The sequence below is a fragment of the Eubalaena glacialis genome, chromosome 4 (genome assembly GCF_028564815.1).
Source record: "Eubalaena glacialis isolate mEubGla1 chromosome 4, mEubGla1.1.hap2.+ XY, whole genome shotgun sequence".
Taxonomy (NCBI): Eukaryota; Metazoa; Chordata; class Mammalia; order Artiodactyla; family Balaenidae; genus Eubalaena; species Eubalaena glacialis.
In genome coordinates this window covers 52268747-52288734 of record NC_083719.1, presented here as the reverse complement: position 1 = coordinate 52288734, position 19988 = coordinate 52268747, and the positions used below count along the sequence as shown (strand labels likewise).

The 19988-nt window shown below is 37.3% G+C and overlaps 1 protein-coding gene across 1 annotated transcript in view; it reads left to right on the top strand.

Annotated features, from left to right (window-relative positions):
- The window catches only part of SGTB (small glutamine rich tetratricopeptide repeat co-chaperone beta), a 44426-nt gene that overhangs the window by 23703 nt on the left and 735 nt on the right, over nt 1-19988 (top strand). The window contains exons 6-10 of the mRNA XM_061187860.1: nt 12731-12835; nt 16886-17024; nt 17127-17189; nt 17908-17945; nt 19222-19305. Coding sequence (XP_061043843.1) covers nt 12731-12835; nt 16886-17024; nt 17127-17189; nt 17908-17945; nt 19222-19305 — 429 coding nt within the window. The remainder of the gene's footprint in view (nt 1-12730; nt 12836-16885; nt 17025-17126; nt 17190-17907; nt 17946-19221; nt 19306-19988) is intronic.

The window sequence follows — 19988 nt, the reverse complement described above, 5'->3', positions numbered from 1 at the left end:
CTCTTCCCTTTCCTGGATGCAGATTCAGACGCCTCTCCTCTTTCTTTTGTGAGCTGCACAAATCTGCTTTCATCCTAGCTTGCAGTTTGTGATCTAAAGCTAAAGCTTTCAGTATTGAAACATAGTCATACTCTTTCCTTCTGCCCACTCTTCTTTCTGGGTCTGATTCTCCCTGCTTTATTCCTTGTTTTATTATCAGTATCTGAAGCTAAATATCAGGGAGTCTTCCTCTTTGTTTCCCTTTTCCATATACCTCCCAAATAGCTCATTTGTTCCCTCTTTCATTTCCATCCAGATTCTTAACTTTTGTTAAACTAGTGCAATAGTAACTTCAATTGGCTTCCCGTTTCTACTTGCTGTCTCCACTCCAGTCTTCTGTCAAAATGATTGTTCTAAAATATGAAATTAATTGTCTAACTCTTGCTTTCTGTTCACTAGTTCCAAATACCGTGATCAGATTTAAGCTCCTCTGGATGATACATCAGATCTTTTATAATATAAGCTCTCTCTTTTCTTTTAACTTTATTATCCTCACTATTCTTCTTACCCCATTCCTCTCCTCTGCTCTCTATGCCCATGTGACGTGAAATTTACTGATTTCCTAAAAATGCCATGTTGGGACATCTCTTCATACTTTTATGTGCTTCTTTCTCTGCATAGAGTATTTCCTACCTTATCTAATTGGGCAAATTCCTGTCATCCTTCAAGACCCTGTTAGATGTTGCGTCTTTTGGGAAGACTTTCTTAATTTCTTCTCTCTTCAACCTCCCCTTCCCTGCCATGCCCTATGGAGTGGTGCTGTTCAATATGGTAGCTTCTATCCACATTTGGCTGTTCAAATGTAAATTAATTACAATTAATAAAATAAAAAATTCAGTTCCTCAATTGCAGTAGCATATTTCCAGTGCTCTTTAGTCACATATGGCTAGGGACTGCTGTATTGGATAGCACAGGTAAAGAACTTGTCTATCACAGAAAGTTCTATTGGACAGCTCTGCATACAGTTAACCATATCTTTCTCTGTGTTGCCTCTTCCTTTGATATCTCCACTGTTGCACTTATCATACTATTTATTTATTTACATGTCTGTTTCCCTATTAGTGAATGTTTGAGGGCAAAGATATAGCCTCTTCATTTCTGTATACTTGATTTTGAGCTGGATTTAGCATATTGCAGGTGTTCAACAAAATTTTGAGTTGAATTGATTCAGTGAATTTTAGAAGGGAGACTTGCCTCTACTTGAAGACTTCTACTGGTGAAACAGTCACATGGCAGCATGTTGCATATATATATTCACAAATAATACATATTTATTATATATAATAATTTTATATGATATATATTTAGGGAAACAAATTTCAACATATTTAAAACCTATTTAAACTTACTGGAAGAGTAATACAATGAACATCCATATATGTTTACCCTAGAGTTAATAGTAGCTAACACTTTGCTGTGTTTACTTCCTCTCTCTTTCTTGCTCTCTGTCTCTCTACAAGGGTGTGTTTGTGTGTGTGTGTGCGTGTGTGTGTGTGTGTGTGTGTACACACATATAAAATTTTCTTGCTGATCCCAAATACTTTAGTTATATCTCCTAAGACATACCCTGCATAACTACCCTACCATTCACATGTAAGAAAATTAGCATTAGTATTGAAATTTCTCCACTTGTCCCTCAAATACCATCTATAGCTATGTTTTTCGATCCAGAATCCAATCAAGGACCACACGTTGCATTTTGATATATCACTTTAGTCTCTTTTAATCTAGAAAATATTCCTGTCTTTTTTGGTTGTTTATTTTTCATGACATAGATTTTTCCAAAGAGTTAAGGCCAGTGATTTTATAGAATGTGCCATATTCTGGATATGTGTGATGGCTTCCTCATGATTAAATTTAGGTTACATTTTGGCATGAAGCCTACATAAATAATTTGTATACCATTTATTGCATTATATTAGGAGGCCCATAATTTCAAACTGTCCCACTGATGGTGATTCTGAAATTTATATCTTAGGGTGGTGACTACCATATCTTTCTATTACTTCTTTTATAATTAAAAATAATGTATGAGGAGCTTCCCTAAGATGGCTGAGTAGGAAGACCCTGAACTCGCCTCCTCCCATAGGCACACCAAAATTAGAACTGCTTACAGAGCAAATATCTAGGAGGATGACCTGAAGACTAGCAGAAAAGATTTTCCACAACTGAAGATATAAAGAAGGAGCCACATTGAGGAGGGGCAGAGATGTGGTATAGGCAGGATACACAACCTCAGGTTGATGACCCACAAACAAGAAAGATACTGCAACTGCAGAGGTCCTCCTCAAGGAGTGAGGAGTCCAAGCCTCACCTTGTGTTCCTCAGCCTAGAGGTTCTGAACCAGGAAGGCGAGTCCCCAGAAAGTTTGGCTTTGAAAACTACGAGGGCTTACATTTGGGAGAGCTGGAGGGCTGTAGGAAAGAGGGACTCCACTCTTACTGGGCGCATGCAAAATCTAACACCCTCAGGGTCCCAGTGCAGAGGCAGTAGTTTGAAAGGAGCCTGGATTAGACCCACCTGATGGTCTTAGAGAGCCTCCCAGAGAGGCAGGAGGCAACTGTCTGTCTGGGGACAGAGACACTGGCAGCAGCCATTTTGGGGAGCTTGTTCTACTGTGATGAGACTGGCACTAGGAAGTGCCATTTTGGAATCCTCCCTCTAGCCTATTAATGCTGGAGGCCAGCACTGCCTACCAGCATGCCCACAGTAGTCAGCCCACCACAACAGAAGAGTGCCCACGGCCCACATAGAGGGCACTCTTAGATCATATAGCCTGGTGATCAGAAGGGAGCATGATGTTGGGCCCCATAGCACACCTCCTACGTAAAGCTACTTCTCCAAGATTGGGAGATACAAGTGACCTACCTAATACATAGAAACAAGCAGAGAGAATTAGGCAAAATGAGGAGACAAAGGAATATGTTCCAAACAACCTCAAAAAAAAACTGAACTAAGTGGAGATAAGCAATCTACCTGATAAAGAATTCAAGGTAATTATCATAAAGATGCTTACTGCACTTGGGAGAAGAATGGATGAACACAGTGAGAATTTCAACAAAGACTTAGAAAATATAAAAGAATGAAACAGAGTTGAATAATAAAATACAATAACTAGAATAAAAAATACATTAGAATCAACAATAGATTAGATGATAAAGAAAAATGGATCAGCAATCTGAAAGACAGAGTAGTGCAAATCACCCAAGCTGAACAGAAAAAGAGAAAAAAATAATTTAAAAAAATAAGGGTAGTTTAAGGGACAATCAAGTGTACTAACATTTGCATTAAAGGGGTACAAGAAGGAAAAGAGAGAGGGAAGGGGGCAGGTAACTTATTTGAAGAAATAAGTTAGCTGAAAATTCCCCTAACCTGAGGAAGGAAACAGGAGAGAAACAGGTCCAGGATTCACAAAGAGTCCCAAACAACATGAACCCAAAGAAATTCACAGCAAGACACATTATAAATAAAACGGCAGAAAATAAAGGTAAAGGGAGAATCTTAAAAGCAACAAGAGAAGCTACTAGTTACATACAACGGAACTCCCATAAGGTAATGAGCTGCCTTTTCAGCACAAACTTTGCAGGCCAGAAGGGAGTGGCATGATATATTCAAAGTGCTGAAAGAAAAAAACCTACAATCAAGAATACTTGGCAAGATTATCATTCAGAATGGAAGGAGAGATAAAGAGTTTTACAGACAAGCAAACATAAAAGAGTTCAGCACTACTAAACTGGCTTTATAAGAAATGTTAAAGGGACCGCTCTAAGTGGAAAAGAAAAGGCCACAACTAGAAATATGAAAATTATGAAAGGAAAAATCTCATTGGTATAGGCAAACACACACTAAAGGTAGTGGATCAACAGTCTATAAGGCTACTATGAAGCTTAAAAGACAAAAGTAGTAAAACTATCTATATCTAAAATAATTACTTAACTGAATCACAAAATGAAAAGATGTAAAATATGACATCCAAAACATCAAATGTTGGTGGAGAGGATTAAAAATGTAGTGCTTTTAGAACGCACTTGAACTTAAGCAACCATCAACTTAAAATAGACTACAGTGTACAAAGGTTGTTGTATATGAACCTTGTGGTAACCACAAACAAAAAACCTATACAGATACAAAAAAATTAAAAGGAATAAAGACACAACACTAAAGAAAGCAATCAAATCACAAGGAAAGAGAATAAGAGAAGAAAAAAGAAACAGAGAGGAACTACAAATACAACTAGAAAACAATTAACAAAATGGCAGTAAGTACGTACCTATCAATAATTACCTTAAGTGTAAGTGGACTCTATGCTCCAGTCAGAAGACTTAGGGTGGCTGAATAGAGAAAAGAACAAGACCCATATACATGCTGCCTACAAGAGACTCAATTCACATATAAAAACACACACAGACTGAAAGTGAAGGGATGGCAAAAGGTATTCAATGAAAATGGAAATGAAAAGAAAGTTGGGGTAGTAATACAAATGCGAGACAAAATAGACTTTAATACAAAGGCTGTAGCTAGAGACAGGAAAGGACATTACATAATGATAAAGAAATCAACCCAACAAGAAGATATAATTGTGAATATATATGCACCCAACATAGGGGCACCTAAATGCATAAAGCAAGTATTAACATAAAGGGAGAAATTGTTAGTAATACAATAATAGTAGAGGACTTTAACACCCCACTTACATCAATGGACAGATCATCCAGACAGAAAATAAGGAAACACTGGCCTTAAGTGACGTATTAACCAGATAAACTTAAATGATATATATAGAACACTCCATCCAAAAGCAGCAGAATACACATTCTTTTCAAGTGCACATGGAACATTCTCCAGGCTAGGCCACAAAACAAGTCTCACTAAATTTAACAAAATTGAAATCATATCAAGCATCTTTTCTGACCACAATGCTGTGAGATGAGAAATCAACTGCCAGGAAAAAGCTGCAAAAAACACATGCTTGTGGAGGCTAAATAATATGCTACTAAACAACCAGTGGGTCACTGAAGAAATAAAAGAGGAAATAAAAAATACCTGACAAATGAAAATTGAAACACAGTGATCTAAAAACTATGGGACTCGGCAAAAGCAGTTCTAAGAGGGAAGTTTGTAGTGATACACACCTATCTCAGGAAATTTAAAAAATCTCAAACAATCTAACCTTACACTTAATGGAAATAATAAAGAAGAACAAACAAAACCCAAAGTTAGTAGAAGGAAAGAAGTAATAAAGATATGAGCAGAAATTAATGAAGTAGTGACTTTAAAAAAAAAAAATCAATGAAACTAAGAGCTGGTTCTTTGAAAAGATAAACAAAATTAATAAACCTTTATCCAGACTTATCAAGAAAAGAGAGATGGCCCAAAGAAATAAAATCAGAAATGAAAGAGGAGAAGTTACAACAGACACCACAGAAATACAAAGAATTATAAGATATTATTATGAACAAATATACACCAATGAATTGGACAACCTAGAAGAAATGGATAAATTCCTAGAAATGTACAATCTTCCAAGACTGAACTAGGAAGAAGTAGAAAATATGAACAGACCAATTACCAGTAATGGAATTGAATCAGTAATCAAAAAAACAAAAACAAAAAACTCCCAACAAACAAAAGTCTAGGACCAGGAGATATTCAGGTGAATTCTACCAAACATTTAAAGAAGAGTTAACACCTATCCTTCTCAAAAATTTGAAGAGGAAAGAATGCTTCTGAACTTATTTTATGAGGCCAGCATCACCAAAACCTGATACCAAAACCAGACAAAGACACCACAGAAAAAGAAAACTATCTGCCAATATCACTGATGAACTTAGATGTAAAAATTCTCAACAAGATATTAGCAATTTGAATTCAACAAGACATTAAAAAGATCATACACCATGATCAAGTGGGATTTATCCCAGTGATACAAGGATGGTTCAATGTCTGGAAATCAATCAATGTAATATACCACATAAACAAATTGAAGAATAAAAGTCATATGATCATCTCAATAGATGCAGAAAAAGCTTTTGACAAAATTCAACATCCATTTATGATAAAAAGTTTCAACAAAGTGGCTATAGAGGGAACATACCTCAACACAATTAAGGCCATCTGTAGCAAACCCACAGCCAGCATCATCCTCAATGGTGAAAAGCTGAAGTCATTTCTTCTACAATCAGGAACAAGACAAGGATACCCACTCTCACCACTTTTATTCAACATAGTTTTGGAAGTCCTAGCCAGGTCAGTCAGACAAGAAAAAGAAATAATAGGAATCCAAATTGGAAAGGAACAGGTAAAACTGTCACTGTTTACAGATGACGTGATACTATATATAGAAAGCCCTCGAGACACCACCAAAAACTATTAGAACTAATAAATGAATTCATTAAAGTTGCAAGATACAAAATTAATATATGGAAGTCTGTTGCATTTCTATACACTAGAGATGGACTAACAGAGATTAGGAAAACAATCCCATGTATAATTGCATAAAAAAGAATAAAATACGTAGGAATAATTCTAACTAAGGAGGTGTAAAAGACCTGCACCCGGGAAACTATAAGACATTGATGAAAGAAATTGAAGATGACACTAACAGATGGAAGAATATACTGTGCTCATGGATTGGAAGAATTAGTATTGTTAAAATGACCATACTTGTATTAGTATTGTTAGAATGACCAAAGCGATCTACAGATTCAGTGCAATCCCTATCAAAATATCAATGGCATTTTCTACAGGACTAGAACAAATAATTTTAAAATTTGTATGGAAACAACTAAAAAATTTGTATCCAAAAGACCCTGGATAGCCAAAGCAATCTTGAGAAAAAAGAACAAATCTAGAGGTATCATGCTCCCTGTTTTCAAACTAAACTACAAAGCTAAAGTAATCAAAACAGTATGGTACTGAAACAAAACCAGACACAGATCAATGGAACAGTATAGAGAGCCCAGAAATAAACCCACACTTACATGGTCAATTAATCTACATCAAAGAAGGTAAGGATATACAATGGGGAAGAGGCAGCCTCTTTAATAAATTGTATTGGGAAAACTGGATCAGTTTCTCACACTGTATATCAATACAAAAATAAACTCAAAATGAATCAAAGAATTAAATGTAAGACCTGAAATCATGAAACTCCTGGAAGAAAACATAGGCAGTACACTCTTTGATATTGATCTTAGCAATATTTTTTTGGATCTGTCTCTTCGAGCTAGGGAAACAAAAGCAAAAGTAAGCAAATGGGACTACCTCAAACTAAAACTCCATTGCAGAGCAAAGGATACCATCAACAAAATGAAAAAGCAGCCTACTGAATGGGAGAAGATAATCTGCAAATGATATATCAGATAATGGGTTACTATTCTAAACATACAAAAAAACTCATACAATTCAGCATCATAAAAACAACCCAATTAACAAATGGGCAGAGGACCTGAATAAAAATTTTTCTGAAGAAGATACACAGTTGGCCAACAGACACATGAAAAGATGCTCAACATCACTAATCATCAGGTAATTGCAAATCAAAACTACAATGAGGTACCACCTCACACCTGTCAGAATGGCTATCATCAAAAAGACAGCATATAACAAATATTGGTGAGGATGTGTACAAAAGGGAATCCTCATGCACTGTTAGTGGGAGTGTAATTTGGTACAGCCACTATGGAGAACAGTATGGAGGTTCCTCAAAAAATTAAAACTAGAACTACTGTACAATCCACCAATTTCAGTTCTGGGTATTTACCCAAAGAAAACAAAAACAGTCATTTGAAGAGATATATGTAACCCAGTATTCATTGTAGCATTATATACAATAGTCAAGATATGGGAGCAACCTAAGTGTTCATTGATAGATGAATGGATAAAGAAGATGTTTTATATATACATATATATATATACACACACACACACACACACACACACACACACACACACACACACACAATGGAATATTACTCAGCCATATAAAACCCCAAATTTTGCCATTTGTGACAATGTGGATGGATCTAGAGGGTATCATGCTAAGTGGAATAAGTCAGATAGAGAAAGACAAATATTGTATCTCACTTATATGTGGAATCTAAAAAACAAAACAAAATGAGAACAGATTCATTGATACAGAGAACAAACGGGTGTTTGCCAGAGGAGAGTGGAGTGGTGGGTTGGGTGAAATAGATGAAGGGGATTAAGAGGTGCAAGCTTCCAATTATAAAATAAATAAGCCAGAGGATGTAATATACAGCATAAGGAATATGGTATACAATATTGTAATAACTTTGTATGGGGAAAGTTGGATACTAGAATTATTGTGATCATTCCATAATGGATGTAAATGTTCAATCACTATGTAGTTCACCTGAAACTAACATAAAATTATACATCAACTGTATTTCAATTTTAAAAAAGGAAAAAATTATTTATATGGTCAGATCATGTGAATATCCTGTTCCCCAGCAATCTTTTAATGTTTTTTCGGCTGCACCGTGCAGCATGCAAGATCTTAGTTCCCCGACCAGAGATTGAACCCGGGCCCTGGCAGTGAAAGTGCCGAGTCCTAACCACTGGACCACCAGAGAATTCCCCACAACAATCTTTTACTCAGTGTTTTATCATCCACTGATGATCTGTCCCTGAATCATTAATACATTGATGGTTACAAAATGGTGATTTTTCTAATTTTATCATTTCCTTTATGTAATATTTTCTCACATATTTCTGAAAAGAAGAGTTTTCTTTCCTTTTCACTCTTTTTGGCTTTCCTCCTCCTTTGTCCTCTGAAAGTATTGTATGGACTCATGAACTTTTAAAAATTTACTGTTCAGTGTGTTATAATAAATTACCATAATTATTATTTTGACCCTTAAATTATCCTATACAGTAAGTCCTCTACATACGAACGAGTTCCATTCCAAGAGTGCATTCTTAAGTCCAATTTGTTCATAAGTCCAACAGAGTTAGCCTAGGTACCAACTAACACAATCAGCTATATAGTACTGTACTATAAGAGGTTTATAATACTTTTCACACAGATAATACATAAAAAACAAACACACAAAAAACATTTTTAATCTTACAGTACAGTACCTTCTAAAGTACAGTAGTACAGTACAACAGCTGGCATACAGGGGCTGGCATCGAGTGAACAGGCAAGAAGAGTTACTGACTGGAGGAGGGACAGGAGGTAGGAGATGGTAGAGCTGAAGGATCATCAGCAATAGGAGATGGAGGGCAAGCTGCAATTTCACTCACGCCTGACGTTGATGGCACAGGTTCGGGTTCCTTGCTGGAATCAATTCTATCTACCTTCTTGAAAAAATGATCCAGTGACGTCTGGGTAGTAGCATTTTTTTTTTCTCATCATAGATGACACAGTAGCACTGGATTGCATTTTGAACAGCTGCTGCCACCTTCGTGTACGTGTACTGTTCTACATTCGGGTCTTGTGCCTCAAAATCTAACAGTGCCTCCTCAAATAAAGAAAATCCCCTTGCCATTTCCTGCATCGTGAATCTCTTTGGCTCTTCAGTTACTTCTTCCGCTTGTCTATCTTCGTCCTTTCTCTGGGCCTCCAATCCTAGAGCTTCTTAGCAGTACCAGCTACATCACCGCTGCTTTTACGCTTGCCTCCTGACATCCTGGGCTTGAAATAAAGATAATGTGTACTACTGTACTGTATACAGTACTTTACAGTAAAGTACATAAAAGCAAAATCACTTGTAGAGGATGCACGCACGTGACAATGTATGCCAGACACGTGAACTAATTTATGGGATTGGACATGCAAACGCACGTTCACATCTTTGAAAGTTCTCAACTTGAAGGTTCATGTGTAGGGGACTTACTGTATTTGTCTAGTGGGAGTCCCTTAAACTGGCTGTGTGTCCTCTTACAAACCTTCATTTGTTTTTGAACACTTTCTTGCTTTGTGGGAGAACAGGGTATTCCAGATTTGCCTTGTACTTTCTCTGCCCCTAGACCTGGGCTCAGCTATTTCTGCAAGGAGCTCCTGTTCCTTTTAGTGCAGAAACCAAGATCTGATTGCAAGACCTGATCATTGCTACTGAAGTGTTACTGCTTCTAGGTCCTTTTAAAGGACAAAGCTAGGAAATATATTTTTGGAAAAGTCATCACTTTATCCAGATACCCTCAATTCATATCCAGTGTCACAGAGGTTATCCTTACCTTCCCCCATTTTATATTTGTATCTCTCTCTCAAGAGAGCCCTGCTTTCGAACAGCACCAGAGTACTTACTCATTAGCTCTATCCTTCAGTTGATATTACAACACCAGTGTTACACCACAAGCAAGCCTACTAAGGAAACTTAAGGATTTCTTTGCAATTTATTTTTTATTCTTAGACTGCATCTCACTAAGGATATATACTCAGAATACTGTGTTTGAAAGTTACTGGGTTGGCCAAAAAGTTCATTTGGGTTTTTCCATTAACATCTTATGGAAAAACCCAAACGAACTTTTTGGCCAACCCAACACTTGAATTCTTTCTTTTTGACATACAGTTAGGATCATTTGTTTCTGGTTTATTCCGTTTGAAGGTTTTCTTTTTCATCCTTTTTGAAGTGTCATTCCCGTTTCTATCCCATTTACCCCATTCCCACCCATCCTCTAGAGGATGAGAGTGGGGCTTTTAATATAGGTTTGAATTCTGAGTCATGTAAATGTTTTTCATAAAATTAAACTAAAAAGAATGTTAATAAATGATGACTTTGTATGCTTAATAATGTTCTTTGCCTTATGTCTAATATTAATGTTCCTACACTTGCTTTCTTTTGCTTGGTTTTCAGTTTGTCTCATTGTCTTTTTCTACCCCTTTAACTTCAGCCTGTGTGTGCTTATGTTGTAGGTGATATCTTATGTGTACAGTTTTAGAATCTGATGTTTATCTAGGCAACTTTGTGATTACTTATATATTTGAATTATTTTCTATCTTATATTTTGTCTTCTTCTCCCTCTCCTTCTCTCTTTTTTTTTCTTTTGCCTTCTATTGTAGTGATTGTTATTTTTACCTCATTTTTTCTTTCTAATTATTTGGAAGTGATACATTCTGTATCTCTCCTTTTAATGGTCATTTTTAATGGACATTCTTGTCATCCTGTTCGTTTTTTGTTTTTTCTTTTTTATAAATATTTTATTTATTTCTATTTTTGGCTGTGTTGTGTCTTTGTTGCTGCACACAGGCTTTCTCTAGTTGTGGCAAGTGGGGGCTACCCTTTCTTGCAGTGTGCGGGCTTCTCATTGCCGTGGCTTCTCCTGTTGCAGAGCACGGGCTCTAGGTGCATGTGCTTCAGTAGTTGTGGCATGAGGGCTCAGTAGTTGTGGCTCGCAGGCTCTAGAGCACAGGCTCAGTAGTTGTGGCACACGGGCTTAGATGTTCCGCAGCATGTGGGATCTTCCTGGACCAGGGCTCGAACCCGTGTCCCCTGCATTGGCAGGCAGATTCTTAACCACTATGCCACCAGGGAAGCCCCATCCTGTTAGTTTTGTGTTGAGTATTCAGTCAAATAAACCCATACCACTTTTCCACATGAACTACCAAAATGGGTTTATTGAATCATCTACTTTCTTATTTGTATTTTTTAACTCAAGCAAAGAAGACTATGTGTTTATTTTTTTCAAATTTTATAATCTCAGTTTGAGAAGTAGTCTCAGTCATGCAGTATAAACAAAGGTTGACAGAAAACTGGACTCACCACAACCTTTTCTTTATAGTCTGCCAGCCCTCAGCCATCACCCCTGCCCCCGGCCCAGAATCTAAGCACTATTAAGGCCAGGAATATTATTTTGATTACTGTTCTGTCCATTATGTCTAGAAAAGTATCTATGCATTAGCTCACCCTTAATAGATATATTAGTTGAACGTATAAGGTAGAAATACTTAGTCTGGAGAAGAAGGAATGGGGTGATGGTGGGATGGAGGGTAGGAGACATTACGGAACCTTTTAGTTTGAAGGACTTGCATGTTGAACAGTAATTCTACTTGTTTAGTATGGCCCTGAGGGTTGAGGTGAACACTACTACAGGGAAACAGAGAGCTGTATACTATCAGGATTGTGTGGAGGGGGGTAAGTAGCTTCATTGTCAAGTCCCAGTTATTTCAGGAGAGTTTTGTTAGAGGTAACCTGGACGGGTTTAAATAGTCCTTAATTGCTCAGATTCTATGCTAAGTAGATGGAATACATTGCCATACTTAAATTACAGTCAGATTTAGGCACACAGGTTAAGTTTCATTTTTCATCTTAGACTTGTAGATGATCTTAACTCTACTAATAAAGTGATCATTTAACAGCACAACACTCTGAGTGGCCATTCACAGCAATCAATCATTGTGTGCCTCCCCAGTAATCCCAAATGTTCTGGTGTTTTCAGTTTTCTGTTTGGGCAAATTAGAAAGGCAATAAGCAGGTAGATCAGTTGTAGGGTTCTCATATTTATCTTTTCTATAGCAAAGCAAACTGGGAAAAGCAGACTGCATATTTTCTCTGAATTTTGTTTCTGAGTTTTCATTTGATTACAGAATTATCTTAGTTTGATTTAGATATTTACTGGGAGAGATACACAAATTGGGACAAGTTAAATGTAGTTTTATTAGCACCTGGAAATCTAAATTAGTGCCTTGAATGCTCCTTATAATAAAAATCTCTTCTCTTTCTCTTAGGGCTGCTGCTCAGAGTAAATTAGGTCACTACACAGATGCAGTAAAGGATTGTGAAAGAGCAATAGCGATTGATTCAAAGTACAGCAAGGCCTATGGGAGAATGGGGTAAGTTTTGGGAGAACGTTCAAAGTAGTACCAAGTAGTATCAGATATGCTGTTCTTAATGGCTTGGTTTTGAATTTCCTGCTTCATATTGTACCCTCTGAACTAATAAGAAGATAAATATAACATTTAGGTAGGAAATGACTACAGTTTCTGACTTGGGAGAGAGATGATCAGTGTATGATGAGTGGTTGGTTTTGGAGAAAATCATAACCATACTGAGTAGACCTACTTCATATTCAAGGCTACAAATCTCAAGTAAGCACTCAGTATTTTGGCAGATAATGCTACTACACTTCCTTCTAGATTCACCTTAGTACTCTCTGAGTTGACTGTTTCACACCTACTCTTTTCAAATTTCCACTGCACATTCCATGGTGACTCTCAACTTTTTATTCAGTTGAAAAATAGAATGTATTTAGAAGAAAAGTGATTCATCGTCTTACTTGCAAATCCACCAGTCTCCTTACACTTGTATCTACACAGATTGCCTTTTTTCTGTTAAAATGGAAGGGTTCTTATCTAAGACTACTGCATTCATTCATGCTTGAGATCTCATTCCTTTGTACCTTCTCCAGGACTTTACACTTGTAATCATCTCCTTTATCTTCTACAACACCAGCTTTCCTATCTCTAACAGTGCTAATGACTGCATGTGAAAAGATCATTAAAAAAAATCTGTTAGAACCATCTTTTACACAGCTACATCATTCCTTAGTTCCTCTTTCTCTGCAAAGACCCTAACAGTTGTCTGTACTTGCCGTCTCGTCTTCACCGTCTCTTGTTCTCTCTTCAGCTCACTCCAGTAGGACATTTGTCTGTATCACTCTGTTGAGAACTCTATTCAAAGTCACCAGTTGTCTGTATTTTTCCAAGGTCAGTATTCAGTTCTGTATCCTCACCCTTCCCCATCTTTTAGTATTTGGCATGATTAACCTTTTTTTTTTTTTTGGCAGTGAGGCTTGAGGGATCTTAGTTCCCCAACCAGGGATTGAACCTGGGCCATGGCAATGAAAGCGCCAAGTCCTAATCACTGGACTGCTAGGGAATTCTCATGATTAACTTCTTTTTGAAATACTTCATTCTCTAGGCTTCTGTGACACCACACTTTGTGGTTTTCCTTCTATTTCACTGGATGCCCTTTTCCAGTCTCTCTTACTAGTTCTTCCTCCTCTGCCACCTCTAAATAATGGTGTGCTTCAGGACTCTTTCCTCTGCTGCTGCTGTTTCTCTGTTTATATTCTCTCTTTGATTTCATCCTGTCCCATGCTTTTAAATTCCATCTACAGTCAATACTCTGTATTAATGAATACTGTATTTATGATTCACCTACTTGCTAAAATTTTTTTTGTATCTCCAAATCTGTACTCAGTATGCTTTGTGCTCATCTACAGAGTGGTGAAAAACTTGAGTCATCTGGTGTGCAAGATCTCAGCTGAGGTCAGATAAGGCAATGCTCTACCTTTTTGTTTCAGCTCTCATGCTGTAAAATGAATGTCCTTTTCACAGTCTATTTAGTGCTATATTTTTTGCATTTATGTGCTTTTTGTTGTTGGTTTCTCTGTTTACAGTGGCCTGCAAACATAGGCTGAAATGTTGTCTATTGTTTTTGCATGCAAGAAGGCTGCAATGTGCCTCACCAAGAAAATACATGTGTTAGATAAGTTTTGTTCAAGCATGAGTTAGTGCACTTGGCTGTGAATCAGTGATATGTATTAAATAAGGTTTCTGTAAACAGAAACATACATAAATCAAGGTTATGTACTGATTGGTTGATGAAAATGTTGACCAGAGGTTCACAGGAACACAACTTTTATTTCCCCTAGAAGCAATTGTTCCATATTTGCTAATTTAGTATTTGCAGTGACCTTTTAGAGCATAATTACTGTGGATAAAGAGAATCAACTGTATATGTTGATGGATCTCTTAAGTTATATGTCTGAACTCCATATTCATATATTCAGCTATTTTTCATCTCCACCTAGATGTTTAATAGGCATTTTAAACTTAACATGTCCCAAACAGAACCCTTGTTCTCTTCTTAAATCTTTCTCACCTCAGTAAATATACTGTCATTCTACCTACCCAGTGCTCCAGTCAAAAGTCTAGGAATCATCCTTCATTCTTATTACACCTGACACATCTAATCTATCAGCAAGTCCTACGAATTCTAGTTTCCACATATAACTTGAATTCAAGTATTGAGTGCTCTCTTGCTTGCAACTGTAGTCCAAATTACCATCTCTTACCTAGGCTGCTGCAATAGCTTCTTAACTGGTCTCCCTGCCTTCACTTCACTCTCCCCAGAGAAGCCAGAGTGAGCTTTCTAAAGCATAAATCAGATCATGTCATTCTGTTGCAACCAGAGTAAAATCCTGACTCCAAACCATGGTCCTGTAATATTCCCTGACGTCATCTCTTCCCACACTTTGTTTTCTGTGCTCCCTCCTCAACCTTTGTCCTGTTCCTTAAGCATACCAAGCTTGCAATGTTCTCAGGGTCTTGGTGCTTATTGTTGCTTCTATTTAGAATGTCTCTCCTCTAATTTTCATATGACTGCTTTCTTCTCATTGTTCAGGTCCTTTCAATATGGCTGCCTTTGAGCAGCTCCCCTATTCATTCTCTTTAAGATTACTGTTTTTTTATTTGCATGTTTATTGCTTATCCTCCCCTGTAGAATGAAACATTCTTAAACTCAAGAACTTTTCCTTTTTCACTGAGGAATCTAAAATAGTGCCTGGTACATAGTAGCATTCCAGTAAATATGTATTGACTTAATTAAGTGAGAACTCTGATGAAGTATCTTTCATGGTTGACTGGTAGAAAACTAATTAGGTTCTGAGATTTTTTTCTATGATTAGGCATTATATTTTATCTAGATCAGAAGTCTGTGAGATAAGTTGGCCAAGAAAGAATTGGAGTAATTTGTTAAAAATAAACTTAGGAAAAAAAACACTCTATACTATCTCTCCATATATACCATTATTGTTTAGTTCTGAAGTAATTTTCCAAAAAATAAATTCTAACTAGGTGGAGGAAAACATTAAATTTAGTAACTAACTCTTTGACCTGTGCTTGGGATAATGTGTTATTGAGGTGTAAAGGTTCCCAATTTAGTTAGTTGTTTAACAATTTAGTTAGTTGTTAACAACTAACATGTCTTATTCAGGAATAGTTAGCCGATACCCCACAGCCTACTTTTATTTTTTATTTTTCATGGTAAATTGATATTTATTGTGTCTCAATGTCTCTGCTAAGAAGGAATAAAGAAAGTGGGACATAGTGAAGGGCAAATCTAGTTCAGAGTTCTTTAAACGGTTTTAGCATCATGGAGTTATATGACCACAGAATTGTTAGTCAGCTCACATCTTTATGGAGCTTAATCATTCATAAAGCAAATTACTTCACATATTAGGCTTAAAAATGGAAGGGTATGTAAGGTTCATTTCTAATCATTAAGTTCTTTTTAAAAAAATTATTAAAGTATAGTTGATTTACAGTGTTGTGTTAGTTTCAGGTGTACAACAAAGTGATTCAGTTATATATACATACATATCTATTTTTTTCAGATTCTTTTCCCTTTCTAATCATTAAGTTCTTGATTCATGTAGGACAGCCGAGGTTGTCACCAAGGAGAATGGAGAGAGTCCAGACTTACAGAATCTTGGAATTAGAAGGAAGTGATACTCCTGTGAGCCATAGTACGGTTGACCCTTGAACAATGTGGGTATTAGGGGTGCTGACCCTCTGCGCTCAAAAATCTATGTATAACTTACAGTCAACCCTTTGTACCCGCAGTTCCTCCACATCTGTGGTTCCCCTGTATCTGCAGATTTAACCAATCTCAGATCGTGTAGTACTTCTTTATTTACTATTGAAAAAACTCCATGTGTAAGTGGACCCATGCTGTTCAAGCCCTTGTTGTGCAGGGGTCAACTGTACAATGAATAAATTAAGTGTAATCTGGATTCAAATTGAATACAAGATAGTTTGACTACATTTGTGGTGTCCTGATGTTCTTTAATCATATATCTTACACTGTATTCTTTTCAGGCTGGCCCTCACTGCCATGAATAAATTTGAAGAAGCAGTTACAAGTTATCAGAAGGCATTAGATCTTGATCCTGAAAATGATTCCTATAAGTCAAATCTGAAAATAGCAGAACAGAAGTTAAGAGAGGTATCTAGTCCTGTAAGTTACTAATGCCAAATGAGTGAAATATTTTGTCATCCACGATTTATTGTAATCAAATTGTAGTGTTTAGAGTAATTTTCATATATAATTGTTTTACAGACAGGAACTGGATTGAGTTTTGACATGGCCAGCTTAATAAATAATCCAGCCTTCATTAGTATGGTGAGTATATTTCCTTTTCTGCTTTGCTGGCTCTATTTTCCGTTAGAACTATATAGTTTCAAACTTTTTAGAAACAAGTAAGAGAGCTGTTGTGATGGCGGTGGTAGGAGAGTGGTGATATAAAGCTATGGCTGAGGTTTTAACCTGCCCCTGTACTGCTTCGTGAAAAAGCCATGGGTGGACTTCGGGAAGCCCATGGATTCCCTGGAATTGTAGATGAAAATTTGTGTACATGTGGATATGTGCATTTTTCTAGGGAGAGAACCATATTTTTCATCAGATTGGCAAAGGGGTCTGCAAATCTACAAAAGGTTAAAAACCTTTTGTTCATGTAAGAGGGTTAAAAACCCTCTTACATGAAAGTGACCCTAGGGAAGTCTAGTAATCAGACTTCTAATAGGATTTTGGCTATTGTGGTTTCCTAAGCTCTTTTGGCTTTATTGGTCTGATAGTAGGAAGTAAACTGCTGTCAATATCCTTAGTTTATAGTGTTTGTAATCTCTTTATCCTTGCGATATATTTTTAATACCATTTTTTCCTAGTACCTCCTCTTTTTTACGTTCCCACTCACTTTGTATAGCACACTAAAACTCTACAAAATGTTAGTATATACATGGTTTAGCTTTCACTCCTCCGCTTAAAAAAAAAAAAGAAATCCTTGTTAAAGATCCCTAAATATTTACTGCCTTTAACGGGAGATGCCATTTTTCAATTCTAGGCAGCAAGTTTAATGCAGAATCCTCAAGTTCAACAGCTGTAAGTATATAGAAAGAGCATATTACGTTTCTCCCTTCCACTTGCCAGGCTCCTAATTTGAGCACAGTAGCTCCAAAATGATAAAACTGGCCCAAATGCCAGTCAGTTGGAACTTAAAGCCACACCCAATTGGCCTAACCTACACAATGTGGGTATATCTACCTGCTTTTCCTTGCCGGTATCCTACTTGTTAAGAATATATGCCAATTCTTTTTAAGTGCTTTGACTCAGAAAAGAATAATAGACCATCAGTTCTAGGGGTTATTTAGGTTTATGAGATTGGGTTTCCACTTGATATGCATAATGATTTCTGGGTTCTTATTGTGAAGGGTAGGCAAAGATGCCAAAAACTGACTGACTGGGGCTTCCCTGGTGGCGCAGTGTTTGAGAATCTGCCTGCCAATGCAGGGGACATGGGTTCGAGCCCTGGTCTGGGAAGATCCCACATGCCGCGGAGCAACTAGGCCCGTGAGCCACAATTACTGAGCCTGCGCGTCTGGAGCCTGTGCTCCGCAACAAGAGAGGCCGCGATAGTGAGAGGCCCGCGCACCGCGATGAAGAGTGGCCCCCGCTTGCCGCAATTAGAGAAAGCCCTCGCACAGAAACGAAGACCCAACACAGCCATAAATAAATAAATTAAAATTAAAAAAAAAATTAAAAAAAATAAACAAAAAACTGACTCCACACAGAATTGCCTTTTTTTAAAAAAAAATTTAGTTTTGGCTGCGTTGGGTCTTCGTTGCTGTGCGCGGGCTTTCTCTAGTTGTGGTGAGCAGGGGCTACTCTTCTTTGCGGTGCACAGGCTTCTCATTGCGGTGGCTTCTCTTGTCGCGGAGCACGGGCTCTAGGCACACGGGCTTCAGTAGTTGCAGCACGCGGGCTCAGTAGTTGCGGCCCGCGGGCCTTAGAGTGCACGGGCTTCAGTAGTTGTGGCACGTGGGCTCAGTAGTTGCAGTGCGTGGGCTCTAGGGTGTGCGGGCTTCAGTAGTTGTGGCTTGTGGGCTCTAGAGCGCAGGCTCAGTAGTTGTGGCACACGGGCTTAGATTCTCCCCGGCATGTGGGATCTTCCCAGACCAGGGCTCGAACCAGTGTCTCCTGCATTGGCAGGCAGATTCTTAACCACTGCGCCACCAGGGAAGTCCTGCCTTTTTTTTTAAAAATTAACATTCTAAAAATATCAATCAGTGAACCAATTTTTAAAAATACACTGATTTATTCCAGCAAAATATATATATATATATGACAATTTGAGTGATATATCTCTTGCCTACTTTAGAATGTCAGGAATGATGACAAATGCTATTGGGGGACCTGCTGCTGGAGTTGGGGGCCTAACTGACCTGTCTAGCCTCATCCAAGCGTAAGTGTTATTTAAAATAGAAATAGTAAAAAAGTATTTTATATTTTACAGTTTGTCTCTAAGGTAAGGGGACCAAGGCTTTCTTTTTAAATTTTTATCTTTTACTGTTAGTATCAGTTACCTCATTAGTTATTAAATTTAAAAGTGGTTCATAAATTGAAATTTTCAGACTGAAGGGCAGGAATCCAGAAGATCTGGATCCAAGAAAAACTTTTTCAGGAGACTTGAATAGCTACTCAAGGATATATATGAATGTCAAATATCAACTTAAAGTAGGTATGAATTTAGGTACGCGTACATATTTAAAAATCATATATTGCATATATTAGTGTTCAGACAACTTAGGCAGCTGTTTTATTCAAACTCTGCAGTGCACTTCATTGCTAAAGGAACTCGTTTCATCTTCTCATTACTTGAACACATTACCTCCACCTCCATCCAAGTTGCTTAAACTCTGTGCTTTTTGAATCTGTGTGATGCGGTCACTGGAAATATTATATGAAGCAACAAGTATTATTTTCTGTTTGTGATCACAGCTATGTAAACTCACTTGCAACATGGCATTTTTAGAGTGATCTTTAAGTGGCGTGATTATAGTGATACCTAACACTTGCAGTTGGGAGGCACACACTCAGGAATTTGGATTAAATTTCTTTGCCTTTCTAAAAATCAGTTCTGTTGGG